Source organism: Gadus morhua, chromosome 10 (genome assembly GCF_902167405.1).
Source record: "Gadus morhua chromosome 10, gadMor3.0, whole genome shotgun sequence".
Taxonomy (NCBI): Eukaryota; Metazoa; Chordata; class Actinopteri; order Gadiformes; family Gadidae; genus Gadus; species Gadus morhua.
In genome coordinates, this window is record NC_044057.1 from 24,012,737 (window position 1) to 24,027,124 (window position 14,388).

A 14,388-nucleotide genomic window follows, 5' to 3' on the forward strand; every position below is an offset into this window, starting at 1 on the left:
TCCATCTGGATGTTGTCCTGGATGTCGCGCATCAGGTCGAACATGATCTCGCTCTCCTCCACTGTGCTGAGCGCGTGGTACTGCTTCTGGTCGACCGCCACGCGGCGATCGCCGTCCAGCAGGTTGGAGATGACCTTGGGTCGGAAGTTCTGGTCGTAGTACTGTTTGGCAAAGTCCGGGTTGGCGTCCAGAAACTTCTCTGCCTTTGCTGCGTCCACCATGACTGAGCAGAAGAATGTATGAAACAAATACAAAATTTAAAAATAAATATTTGCAAGCAACCCTGACGGGGTCCTACTTTATGACGAGTAGGGTGGGGGCCTAATGAATACATGATGGTAAACATTTTAGTTTTAGTTTACTTCATTAGTTGTCCCCTTGGGGAAATTCTTTTCAGTTTCCTTCCGTCATTTCTCATCTTAATTTCTCGTCATAGGCACATAAAGAACATACATAAAAGAAATTTATACATTTGACATTGATGACAAATGTTGGGGTTGGGGTACAGGGGGATGCATACGTTGTTACATACATTATTATATACTTTATCTGTTGGGTTTTTCTTTGTTGAGTAATGGGATGGCTGAGGGGATTAGGCTTCTGGATCTTATTCTTCTACACCTCTACCGGAGGGTAGGAGTGAGAAGTAGTGCTGGAGTGGCTGAGTAATGTCCTATGATATCGCATGAGTGATACATGTGACGGCTTTGATGTTTAGTTCTTGTAGATTGGGGATGTGCAGACCTATTATTTTGTTGATAATATTACTGATCTGAGTGACTCACAAACATATTAGATGTCATGGCATGTCTCACAGAATGGTTGATTTTGGTTGGATTTGAACCAGCAACCCCATGGTCATGTGTCCGACGCAATACCACTAGAAAATTAGAGCATATTTTGTGAAATAGAAGTCTTTTGTACGTGGTGAGCTTGGTCGGTATGGAAATATGGCATTGGTATGCCTTCAAAACTGGTTTACCGGAAGTTAACATATCAAAACAATCACCAACTATGGTTCTAAAGCATACTGTGTCAAAGCCCACTGTCAAAACTGACATTTGCTATTTTTACATACAGACTTGAAATTTGGCAGTGTTATACTATGGAATATACTCTTTGCAGCCATATAGCCAGCATACGTGTCTTTGACGCAATGATGGAGCTCTTTAAACATCGGCGATGTGCATCTATTTCACTTTAAAAGATATATCTCTGCCGTTTTTGGCCTTATTGCTATGTATGCATCATCATATAGTCTCAGTCACCTGGTACATGTGTGCCTAGCTTGCAGCTTTTACCAGTTGGGTGTGGGTGTTTGGTCAAGTTGTAGCCATTGCTTTATGCCCAAATGGTCTGACCGTATGGGTTGCAATTTAAAAGTTGCACGCATAACAAGTTTCATGAAAATTGCACCTTCCTAGTGACATTGGCAGCCTGTTGAAATGCTGAACTTCCAGGCCTTGTTACAGCGCAACTTATGTGTTATTCTAGCTCATCTTTTGATGCCTTATCATTTTACGGGTTCGGTGCCAATTTGTGTAACTTTTGGAGCCAAAAAGTCAGGAACATAATGATACTAATGAATACAATAGAGTTCACACATTTTTCGTAGGACCCCTACTAATAATATTTATATACACAAATATATGAAACATCACTATAACCCTGGGTTATCAAGTGATGATGTGGCTGTGACCACCACTACTCACCATATACTACCTCATATTTAATTACAACTTTACTAATGTTGCTGTCCCATCCACCATGACTGGACGGAAAACAAGAACCAAATAAAAGAACAAAACAAACCTGTTTCAACCTGACCCTGCAGCCTAGAAACTTGATAGCTTTGCTTTTATATTGGCTTGTCCTTACTTCCAAATCGAATCCAAATATTTTAGTTCAGTTTGAAAGTAGGCCTACATCATGTCTAGCAGTCTGAAGTTATAGATATTAGATACTTCAATGTGCAGACCTACCTGCAGGTGTGTGCTGTGTCTTGTAATCCCTGCTGTGTGTGAGAAGATTTGGGGGTGTCTGAGAGAGAGAATATGGATTAGAGAGAGGTCCCTGTGTGGACATAAGCTTGCATCCAATTACAAACGAGATTAGCCCGCTATAGGCCAACTCACTCATGCAGGTATGGCATTAACACATGGATTCACTCTCTCAGTCCACATCCCTCCTCATCTATCTATACATCTCATTCTATCTTTTCCTTCTCATTCTCGTGTGTATTTTGTTTTGTTATTTAGAAGACTCCTGTGTAATGTATTCCACCATCTCTGCTTGAAACAACACATATTAGCTCTCGTTCCCACACAGAGCATCCCTCAGCCGCGGGGTATAATTAAGTTACCAATGCTATAATAGCGGGGTAAGGGATATGGCTGTTGTGGTTTTACCCCCCGTGAAGTTTCCCACTAGCAACGGACGATCACCTACTGCGCCCTCTGGCGATTTATCCAAGTTACTACAACCAAGTCCTAAATCACACACTGACGTCAATTTGTTCCTGCTGGTGTTAGGCTGCAATCTCTATTTTCAAACCATCTCTACATTTTATGAGGTTTAAATATGTATGACTGCAAAGAATGTGCATTTTTTGTTGTTTTCCAGTTATTATGTACGGTTATAATCTGGTTGTAATACATGGGTTGGCACGTATGACGGAGGCGTGTCTTTGCGTCACGCGTCGTTACGCACACATTAGAGAGATCCGAGGCGGAATTTAAAGGAGTTTCCAACGATTAACTGCTGCTAAAACTTCTGTAAGTGCTCGGGTGAGCACATTTGAAAACTTCGGACAAGGTAAACTGCTTAATAATTTTGTTTGTTTTTTAATTTAATGTGTAGTTCACAGTTGTTCGCCCTGCTCTCATTTGGTACACGTTGACAACTTGTTTACAAAGGTTCCCATTCAGTCCTTCAAGAGTCAGTCTCTTGAGACTCACTGGGATCTTTCCATTCACCTACAAAAAAAGACTTATGCTATCCTATTTTACTATATAATCATGGTTGAAAAGGGGGGATCCGTCGTACCCTATACACGTTTCCATACCATTACCAGTAGTAATGGATTAGTGCATTATCAAGGCACTTTTTGACTCGGAAAACTAGTTTGTTCTGTATTTCTTGAACCTAGATGGTTCAGTCTCTGTATAGGTTATCTAGCACATCCTTATTTAGTATTTATGCTGGCTATCACTTTTGAGCTTTAAATAAAGACGTGTTTAAATGAACCTCACGTGGTGAAAAAACAGAAATATCCACTCGCGATCAATGTTTTGGCTCATTTCAAAGTAATTTATCAAACACTTTTCAATTTGCCTCAGTGATAAGGTTTGTATGAAAGTCATAATAATATAACTTGTGTAATTTTGTTGCTGTGATGCTTATAATACCACTAATAATAATGGTAATAATGATAATTAGGTGTCGTAAACGTAACTTCTAGAACCCAATGTGTATTGGCAGACGCATAACTAACATTGACAAGTGTAATCTCTAAAAAGGTGCCATGGCAGCAAATTTGATAGCTAGACCCCTGTTGACAAAGTGGCACTTAGTCGTGTTGCCCATGTATACTTTTTCACTCCCTCTCCCTTGCGCTGTCTCTGTCACTCTATCTCTGTCTCATTCCCCTGTCTGTATGAGTCTGTGGAAGGGCCACAGGAAGGTCAACACAAAACCACAGAAGAGTCATTTTAAGTGCATTTATTCTCCCCCCCCCCCCCCCCCCCCCCCCCCCCCACCAAGTTCTGCATTTCTTCCAAATACCAGCATTTGTAAGAAATGCTTACACACACCCACACACACACACAAACTCAGATAATTTATATCATGTATTTGCTTTATGTCACCTTTCATTGTAATCTTTGAAGCCTTAATGTTCAAATATTTAAACGGGTTGGGGAAGTAGTTCTTTGAATCTTTCAGTGTTCTAAATTGTACAGATTCTGAATTATTCATTCACCCGTGAGTTTGTTTCTAGCAAACAGTTCTTTAAAAAAAAACAAAAGTGGTTTAGCCTTACATCAAGTGTGGCTCATTTAAAAGCCTAGATTTTCTTTAATTCTGTGCGTCCAAAAAGGTCCATACAAGTGCAGTTTAAAAATATTTCAATATTCAATATTATTATATAACTTTGCGTCAAACCTAATTTGTAATGAATATGGCCCCCAGGTATAGGGCTCGGACCATGACTCTGGACGAAGAACCCTCGGACACAGAGGATCCTCACCACCCTCTCGTTCTGCACAGGATCAAGAAAGACGAGGAGGTGTCTTGGAGAACCTCTGCGTCGCGCCAGATCCGCGGCCACTGCTCGTGCACCAAGGACAAAGCCCGGGCCAAACTCCTCGGGTTCTTCCCCATCCTAAAATGGCTGCCTCGTTACCAACTCCGAGACTGGATACTGGGCGACGTCATGTCGGGGGTGATCGTTGGTATCCTATTGGTCCCCCAGTCCATAGCCTACTCCCTATTGGCCGGGCAGGAACCCATATACGGCCTCTACACCTCCTTCTTCTCCGCCATCATCTATGCGTTTCTGGGGACGTCCCGGCACATCTCGGTGGGGATATTCGGGGTCCTGTGTCTGCTGGTCGGCCAGGTGGTGGAAAGGGAACTGGCTGCGGCCGGATACCCATCCGATACGGTCCTAGTCGCCGGTGGTGGTTACAACACCAGTGCCGCCCTGCTGGTTGCTCAGGGGAATAGCAGCCTGGGGCGAGCATGTGATAAAAGCTGCTACGCCATCGTGGTGGGTGCCACGGTTACCTTCACTGCTGGGGTCTACCAGGTAAGATCTCAGGGGCATGTGGAAACCAGACCTTTCATCTGTTGAGTCATAGTTTAAATTTGGGGAAGGATTAGGTAAAAAAAATTTGAGCAGTTAATTCCGGTATTAATATTTCTGGTAGTCGGTAGGACAGCTGTGATGTGAAGTTGTGAATATGATCATAGGATAAATGTTATCTTTTTAGTTTTTTAAGCAGATACTACTTTGCAAAGGGAACTACTGTGTCCACTTTGTACAGTAGTGCAAAGTGCACTACTATGCAAATAAGCAGGTAGGGCAGATATTTGCAAGGATTCTTAGTTTAGCTTCTGCATATCCGCTGGTGATCAAAACATTACCTTTCATTTAGGCGTCCAACCCCTGACACACTACACACTTCACTCTGCAGCCACAGAGACTGACCGTTGGATAATGATGCATGGACGAAGCTAACTATACATACTATCTATATGCGTGACCTTTCCTTATCCATCCCTCTCTGTGTCGCCCCTCCCTCCCACCAAGCTGCTCATGGGTCTCCTCCAGGTGGGCTTCGTGTCCGTCTACCTGTCGGACTCCCTGCTGAGCGGCTTCGCCACGGGGGCCTCCCTCACCATCCTCACCTCCCAGCTCAAGTACCTGCTGGGGCTGAGGATCCCGCGGCCACAGGGCTGGTTCACCCTCATCAAGACCTGGTACGCCCTGCTCACCAACCTGGCAAACACCAACGTCTGTGACCTGGTCACCAGTCTGGTCTGTCTGCTGGTCCTGGTGCCGTCCAAGGAGCTCAACGACCGCTTCAAGGCCAAGCTCAAGGTAGGGGGCTTCAGGTGTTAGGGTTAGGGGTTAGGCTCAAGGTAGGGGGCTTCAGATGTTAGGGTTAGGGGGTTGGGTTCGAGTTAGGGGGCTTCAGATGTTAGGGTTAGGGGTTAGGTCAAAGTAGGGGGCTTCAGATTTTAGGGTTCGGATTATTGGTTTGTCAAGGTAGGGGTTAGATCTCAGGGGTATTGGGTTAGGTCAAGGATGGGGTGATCAGATGTTAGGGCTTAGTTTAGGGTAGAGCTCAGATGTTAGGTTTAGGGGCAGCTCAAGGCAGGTGCTTTCTAATCTTAGGGTTAGGTTTTATGAGTTAGCTTTCTAATCTTCACGTCAGATTAAGAGTTAATGGTGGTCTTAATGTGAAATGGTATGGTGCACTCAAGCTAGGTGCACCGTACTAGGTTTACCATACCAAGCTAGGTCTGCACTCAACCTGGCACGTAAACCAAAGAGCTGATTGGCTCTGGGGTAACCGTCGCCTCTCCCCCCCCTACCCAGGCGCCCATCCCCTTCGAGCTCTTTGTGGTCATCATCGCCACGCTCGCCTCGCACGTCGGCCGCTTCAACGCCGAGTACGGCTCGGGCGTGGCGGGCGCCATCCCCACGGGCTTCCTGCCGCCGCAGCTCCCGGACTGGTCGCTCATCCCCAGCGTGGCGGTCGACGCCTTCTCCATCGCCGTGGTGGGCTTCGCCATCACCGTGTCGCTGTCGGAGATGTTCGCCAAGAAGCACGGCTACGCGGTGGACGCCAACCAGGAGATGTACGCCATCGGCTTCTGCAACGTCCTGCCCTCCTTCTTCCGCTGCTTCACCACCAGCGCCGCGCTCACCAAGACGCTGGTGAAGGAGTCCACGGGGTGCCAGAGCCAGGTCTCCGGGCTGGTCACCGCCCTCGTGCTGCTGCTGGTGCTGCTGTTCATCGCACCGTTCTTCTACTCCCTGCAGAAGTAACGCAAGCAAATACACACGCACGGACACACACACTCAGGCCTGGACACACACACACACACACACACAAACCTCCTGCTGTGGGTAGGAGGGATCACGTGATGGACTTTGTGATTTGTGAAGTGAAACTCATAATTGTTAAGGTATTATTTGTATCGCTAGCTAAGCAACAAGACTGCGTTTAGCAGTGATAAGCTATAGCTTGCCGTAGCTATAGCTTGCCGTAGCTAAAGCTTGCCGTAGCTATAGCTTGCCGTAGCTATAGCTTAGTTCTAATTAAAGCCACGCTTAATTATAGCCCAGAACCTGCTGAGCCTTTTGGAAGAATGTCAACTAATGGCTTTGCAGCTATTTAGACACACACACACACACACACACACACACACACACACACACACACACACACACACACACACACACACACACACACACACACACACACACACACACACACACACACACACACACACACACACACACACACACACACAAACACACAGAGGCAAATTGAAGACACTTGACATTGCAGTATGTGGTGTAGAGCAGACATTAGTCTAGGCCCTAGATGATTACAATTTGTATTGGATATCACTGTAACACTCAAATGATGTCAAACGTTGATCCATTTAAGTTAATTGTTAATGAAGCTTGGCTTCATTAAGGGAAATCGTAAACGAGCATAGCTTAGCCTCATTAATTGGCTTCATTAAGTCAAATGCTAATCTTGCTAAGGTGAAAGCTATTTGCTTGGCACTGGTTCTCAGACACTGTGGGACATTTGTGTTTGATACATTTTATAAGACAACCCAGCCCAGGTTTGCTATTTAAGGGACCATACCGATCTGGTTCATTAAACTGTCATAACCGTTTCTCCTGGCTTCACGAAAACGTCCATTATGATACAATTTGTCAAAACAATTGTATTGTACCAGTCTGTTACGCAACAATGTCTTATCACAAAGACCAAAGTTCTCTTGTTTAAATGTTTACTTAGGAAGAATCGGCAGAACAACTATTTTTCAATCATATTGGTAACAAAAAGTTTCTGAAGAGAGGTGTATGATGGACTGATATGGTCTTCCACTTCCTAGACTCTCGACCTTTATTCTTGTGTTCCAGGGAAACAGATTTTCAAGGACAGACTTGCACACTGCCACTCGTTATGGCTAGCCCCCTCCACCAACTGTCACCTCTTGCTCCATGTGTTACCAGTCTTTGAGCAAAGCTAGGTCTTCTTATTCTCATGTTTCACTTACAAACTCAATCTTAAAGTTTATATTTAAGACACCTATACAGACACTTCAGCCATATGGTTGTTAAAATGCATTCAACAACGCCACAGAGATATCCCTAATATCTGATTGTTAAATAATAATAATAATAATATAATATAATCTTTTTAATGGATATTACACTAACAAATCAAAAAAAATTGTCAATAATAAATAGTATTCGGACCACATGCACATCTAAGCGGTGAAAGGCAGTCAAGAATATTCCCTTCAATCATTAGAAGGAATAAGAATAAGAGATTTTGCATTGGACTCAAGATCAGGGGAGTCCATCTGAATGTCGACATAGGCATTTAAATTCATTTAAAAACCACACATAAACTACAAGCTAAACCCATAGTATAACAACTCGTTTCCCCAGAGTGTCATGACTATCCTCATCCAGATGTTTTGTTTTTAGCATTTCCCTCATCAGCTGTTTGTGTCCCCCCCCCCCCCCCCCCCCCCCCCAGGTGCGTCCTGGCCGTCATCATCGTGGTCAACCTCCGCGGCGCCCTGCGCAAGTTCGCCGACGTCCCGCGCATGTGGCTCGCCAACCGCATCGACGCGTGCGTCTGGCTCATCACCATGGCGACCTCGGCGCTGGTCAACACCGAGCTCGGCCTGGTGGTCGGCGTGCTGGTGTCGGCGTTCTGCGTGCTGGGGCGCACCCAGCGGGCGCAGGCGGTCGCCCTGGGCCGGTCGTCGTCGGGCCGCGAGCTGTACGAGGACCTGCAGGCGTACGAGGGGCTGCGGGCGGCCCCCGGCGGGGTGGCGGTGTTCCGGTACCAGGCGCCCGTCTACTACGCCAACCAGAGCCTCTTCAAGAGCAGCCTGTTCCGCGCCGCCGGCCTCGACCCCGTCAAGGAGAAGGCTCGCCGCCGCAAGCTGGAGAAGAAGAAGAAGGACAGGAGCGACCCGGGAAAGGAGGAAGAGGCGGCGGCGACGACCGCGGACGTCGCCGCCCTGGGGAGGTCCGACGACGCGGAGAACGGAGCGGTGGGTAAACAGGGAGCGGGGGAGTCGGACGCCGGCGTGACGAAGGTCTTGATGCCCGCGGGGAAGCGAAAGGAGGAGACGGCGCCTGGAGGGGGCGTCCACAGTGTGGTTCTGGACTGCAGCGCCGTACTCTTCCTGGACACCGCCGGCGTCAACGCGCTCAAGGAGGTACGTAAGGATTACCAGGATGTCGGGGTCCGACTGCTGCTGGCCCGATGCAGCGCCTCGGTCCTGGACACGCTGGAGAGAGGAGGCTACAGCCCCCTGAACGCAGACCGAGAGGAGCCTGTGTTCTTCTCCATCGGAGACGCCGTCCGCTACGCCCAGAACGTCTCCAACGGCGGTGAAGATAAGTGTGACACCTACTGTTAGCAGAGCTTCTGAAGGGACGGCCTCCTTCATTCTGAGGGGCCTTATCTCTTGTTGACATGTTGACGCTATCTCCAAGTATGTCCAAGACTCAGCCTAGTTTTTTTAGTAAGTGCCTTGAAGATGGGCAGCTGTAACCTCCTGTACCTTTCCTGCCGTCGTCATGAGGCAGGTCAAACTGACCCCAGTACGTAACTCTAAAACGTAGATCAGATGTCAACCCCCTCCAATGGTACTTGAAGCATTTATCATTCAAGGAATGAATCAGAAACCAAATCAGACTGTTTTTGCAGCGCTGCACTGCCCACGGCCAACTCAATGGGGAAGCTTTAAGAAAGTAATGACCGTTGAGCCAAATGGCTGCTTATTATGTTGGCCGAGCGGTTAAAAGGTTTGACGCTTTAATGCCGGGTATGTCTGTCCAAACCCCTGCCATTAAATATATTTTTTGTACATGTTTCCTACTCAGAAGAAAATTAAGAATGCAAAATCCAATCAGATTATAGAGATTTTATAGATTATATATATATATATATATATATATATATATATATATATATATATATGGAGAGAGAGAGAGAGAGAGAGAGAGAGAGATATATCTACTAACGTTCTTCTCTCACGGCTTGGGACTTACAAATGTTTCTTTCCTTCTGCGTTTACGGGAATGCTGCTAGACTATATAGCTTTAATGGAGGAATTCTCTCCAATACATCTTTTATGCAATTTGGTGGAAGGCATCTATGTAGCATCATTTTGTACCTGGCCTTTCTGGCTTTGTCCCATAATCCCTTGCAGTCAGTCCAAGCTTTACATGATTACAAAGGGGTACAGTCAAGAGGATTAGGGGTTATTTTTCCCCAGTCAAATGGTTATGGCTTCCGTGGTCAAGGTGCCCTAATCCCTAGCTACTTCTTAACCGGTTTCGGCCGGATTTGTCTGGGTTTACACAATGGTAATCCAAATCGGTTGCACCACACAAACAAGTTGTTAGTAGTTATTAAATATCAGTGTAAATTGTGGCAGTTGGTGCAGTTGGTAGTGGCAATTGGTGCAAAAACTACATTTTAAGCTGCTAATTTGTAACAAACTAATGCACAGCTGGTGCAACCTAGTGCTGTATCTGAAGTAACTGCAATTCAATTTTGGTAAAAATATGTTTCATTAATGTATTGTAACTGTCAGGGTATCTTCAGATTCTGTGTCTAGGACTAGATCTGGGGTGAGGCCCTTGTTACTGAGGTCTGGTAATCTGTCGCCATCATGGTTCAATCAAGCTCAAGTTTGTTTACTCAATACTGTTTGCTCTGGGTGACAATGTTACTGATATGCCTTTTATTGTACTCGTACTGCTGCAAAAGCTAGGCACACAGCCCGTCTCCCTCTAAGCGTTAGGGTGAAGAGTTGTCTCTGTGAACTCATTGCTACATGAGATTAATTAGCAGTACACTTCTGCTACTAGAGCCTTTACCTCCTCTCACTTTCACGCTAGTCATACTAAATGGAAGTTGTTCTTTCATTCGGGTTAAGCTTGATTTAAATGTATTTCCTTGTTACATTCTCTTTACAATTGTAAATGTTACTGAATACGTTTGCCTTTTGAATGAAGTTTAGTTGTTAAGTTCAATCAGTCGAATATACAGTTAAAATGGTCAACTCTTAAGTTATAAGGTCAGGTCTGAAGTTAAAATGTCTATGGGCATAGGACAGAAGGAGAGGGAAAATGATTCCTCAGGGGGCAGTTTTCTGCTTGATTATCTCAATGTATGCAGAGTAGCTTTAATCAGCTTTGATCTTAGCTTTTATTTGACAGTACTTTGCCCAGTTATTTAATTCAATCAGTTTGGCTAAATACTTAATATATGTTTTATGTGCATACCAAATCCATGCAACAAGAAACTGAAGCTCGGACAATCTTTTGTTATGTAATTATATATACTTTTATCAACCAAAAGTCTGTTGTTTATCATCCAAAAACATAATTGGATGCTCTCTTTTAGAGTGAGAAACCAAGCTTTTTTCTGTTTTGCTGTTTTGTAGATTTTCAACCATTCTTTTAGAATTGTACAAAGCAGACACATACCACAAGGCAATGTAGACCTGTAGTCTGTCCATACTTACGGGCTGATTATGGTTCCACGTTCACGCAACACAATGACCACGCAGACGCTTCGATGCAGTTGTGAACAATTATGGTTCTGCGTCGGGGTTTAGAAAGCAGACCAATCACAGCCCTTGCCTCGACGGAAAGATACATTGGAGGCGCATGTCTGGCCCTTGCGGTGGACTCAATGAGGGTTTTGAAGGACGTAAGGGGTCCCCCTTAACCCCCTTGCGTTGCGTGCACATGGGACCATAATCAGCCCTTTAATCATCATCCTTTCTGGAACAGTGTTTGATGTCAGGTCCAAGATGGCTGGCCCCTGGACCTGATAGAGCATATCCTAGGTTCACCGACCAGAAACCAGAAACATTCAAGTGTTTTTGAGTGTTTTTGTGTTTCTGCGTGTGTACATGTGAATGTGTGTTGTCTCCTTTATAGCCTTTTAATTTATAGACATTCTGATCTCGGTCTAAATCTGCAAGTACTCTTCAAGTGTAGTTGATTGGATCAACAAGTCAGTTTCAAAGTACAAGTGCTTTAAAGTGAGTGTGTTTTTTGTCTATTGTTGGCTTTGTGTGTACAGTCCGACTTAAATGGAATGGAAACGCAAAGTCCATGTGGGTTGTCCAAACACATGAGTGTTTGAAGTGAAGTTAAATATTACATGCTGTGTGAGTGTGTTTGATCAAAAACCATCCATAACTGACAGCTGATAACACTAAACAGGGAGTGGCCTTACTTACTTAAACTCACTTGGTAGTGAGTTTGGTCTTTCGATGCTCGGGTCAAATCACAAAGAGGTCATGAAATAACAAACTGGATCGGATTGAATATTACTAATGCACACACACACACACACACACACACACACACACACACACACACACACACACACACACACACACACACACACACACACACACACACACACACACACACACACACACACACACTGTATGTGTTTCTCTGCAATATTTAATGCAAAGCAAGCAGAATCATAATACTGTACTTTTAATTCTAAGTGTAATTATTTAATCAGGGAATACCCTTTCCTATGTTTTCTTTTTTAAAAGTCATAGACTCAGACGGTGAATGCTGGAATCCATTTCTAGGATGTGTTGTATGTGCAGTTTGGAACGTGTCATTGTCTGTTTGTATTCTTTGTTTGTTTTCACCACCACAAGTTACCTAGTGTCACGTTTTTAGTTGGCGCTAAGACAAAAAATAATATTCACAGGCTGAAGAGCAAACTCTTTTAACACTAGACTGCCGCATCCATTTTGTAAACATAAAATCCATCTGCAATAGTTAATTGCAGTTTGTTCATCTTTTTATGGAATTATATTTAGTACTTCTTTGGTATTGATTCATTTTTTACTCAGAATTATGTATTTTGCAATCAATCAACTATGGGATTTAATAATCTTAAATGTTGGAGGAACTTGATAAGCTGCTGTCAAATAGTCCTACCAAACATTATTTGTGTTGATGTATGTGGGTGTGTATTTGTGGTGTATATGGATCAGTCTTTGAAGTGATCAATCTGCAAATAAATATATTTACTTAAATATGACGTTTCCTGCATTGTTTGTTTCACGAGTGGTCATTCTAACCACTCGACCGTACACATTTTTGGTAATAGCTTTACGGGTGTATGCGTGCGTGCGTGCGTGCGTGCGTACAGGCTGTGACATTCTATGACCACCAGGGGGCGATGTCCACTAGGATTTGAGCACTAGCGGGGGACCCAAACAACGGCTGTGTTCCAACCGTAACACCGTCCACCGTAACAGACTCCTTAAGAAATTATGATTAGTCTGAAGAGACTTCGTTTATGTAATTATGTTAGAACTAAATTATGTATTCATGAGTAATTTTAACCCCATTAACCTTCAGTTATTTTCCCATCCCAATTTTAATAGTGAAATACGGAGGTTACGGATGTTATTTTAATATTCAGAAATACCATTTATACTTAAAGGAACTCGATGTGTCGTTGACGGGACGTCGCAACGTAAAAGTAAATTGTAAAACCTACACCTGTCTTAATTGAACATGTTAATTAGCTGTTATAGACCGAGAAGAAAATTGCCAGATGCAGATCAGCCCATGGGACCTATGAGATCGAAAAATATGAATGGGTTTCAATGGAGAGAAAGTAATTATCTCCTGGTCCCAGTCTTTATATGCCCCGGATTACACATATGTTGTTTGTGGATTTAAATGATAATTTTTCAAGTCAAGAGTTTGACCGTTTATTGCGCAATTGTTCAGTTAAAGGCTATAGAGAAAACACAATGAGAAAGACTACGCGTCTCGTGTGTGACATCACGCTCCCAGCGACTGGCGTGGACAAGAGCGACAATCTCCCCATCGGCATAACTGAAACTCTCCACATGACACACAACACCTAACATTATGAAACTTCTTCGCGGATTTTTTTTAGCTTTCTTTGCATGAAAAATTATCATTTAAATCCACAAACAACATATGTGTAAGCCAGGTCATATAAAGACTGGGACCAGAGAATAATTACTTTCTCTCCATTGAAACCCATTAATATTTTTCGATCTCACAGGTCCCATGGGCTCTACAGGGTGAAGCGTGACTTCGCCACTCTATTCCTCTTGGGTAAAGAGTCCGTGGAGGATATGAGTTTAAGACCCGCCCCTCCAAGCTGTCACAACGGTAGAGTTGTGGGAGTATGGTTAATAGGGCTGCTGCAAATGGAATATTAATTGCACACCTAATCTGGAATTATGTCTGAGTTATGAGATCCTATCCCTGAGGCTGAGACAGGCCCGGTTCCAGAACAGAATGCCTTGGGGTGCATCTGAGATTACAGGGGGTGCACCAGTACTATACTAAAACCAGCTACCCAGCTTCAGTTCAGACTTCGCTTTTTTACACACAGGCTTTTCCTACCATAGACAAGCACTTCTGCGTAGTTCTACTGACATGTTGGGACAACAAACAATTACTGTGCTTAAAAGATGGTATCATATCATGTCTTGTGATGTGGAGAAAATTTCAGCCGAAACATTAGCTTATTGATATCTTAGATAGCTTTGAATATGAGATAGGTTTTTGAG

The 14,388-nt window shown here is 44.2% G+C and overlaps 2 protein-coding genes across 3 annotated transcripts in view; one reads left to right on the top strand and one right to left on the bottom strand.

The window, feature by feature from the left end:
* The window catches only part of pde6a (phosphodiesterase 6A, cGMP-specific, rod, alpha), a 35,255-nt gene extending 33,220 nt beyond the window's left edge, over positions 1 to 2,035 (bottom strand). The window contains exons 1-2 of the mRNA XM_030368994.1: positions 1,983 to 2,035; positions 1 to 223 (exon numbers count right to left, since the gene is read on the bottom strand). The exon at positions 1 to 223 is cut by the window's left edge and continues 108 nt beyond it. Coding sequence (XP_030224854.1) covers positions 1 to 221 — 221 coding nt within the window. The 5' untranslated portion in view covers positions 222 to 223; positions 1,983 to 2,035. The remainder of the gene's footprint in view (positions 224 to 1,982) is intronic.
* Positions 2,036 to 2,694: 659 nt separating this feature from the next.
* Positions 2,695 to 12,864, top strand: slc26a2 (solute carrier family 26 member 2). Of its 2 annotated transcripts, none has more exons than XM_030368538.1 (5): positions 2,695 to 2,814; positions 4,189 to 4,807; positions 5,312 to 5,602; positions 6,104 to 6,552; positions 8,298 to 12,864. In XM_030368538.1, exons 2-5 carry the CDS (start codon positions 4,205 to 4,207, stop codon positions 9,193 to 9,195), a joined length of 2,241 nt encoding a protein of 746 aa, XP_030224398.1. In that variant the 5' UTR covers positions 2,695 to 2,814; positions 4,189 to 4,204; the 3' UTR covers positions 9,196 to 12,864. The 2 variants fall into 2 exon arrangements, with proteins under 2 accessions (XP_030224398.1, XP_030224399.1); XM_030368539.1 differs by having other exon boundaries at positions 2,701 to 2,814; positions 4,267 to 4,807.
* The last annotated feature ends 1,524 nt before the right edge of the window (positions 12,865 to 14,388 follow it).

Coding starts and splice junctions, on each gene's coding strand:
- slc26a2 (XM_030368538.1), top strand. CDS start 4,205: ATGACTCTGGACGAAGAACCCTCGGACACAGAGGATCCTCACCACCCT. Junction 5,603..6,103: donor GCTTCAAGGCCAAGCTCAAG/GTAGGGGGCTTC, acceptor CCCCCTACCCAG/GCGCCCATCCCCTTCGAGCT. Junction 6,553..8,297: donor TTCTTCTACTCCCTGCAGAA/GTAACGCAAGCA, acceptor CCCCCCCCCCAG/GTGCGTCCTGGCCGTCATCA.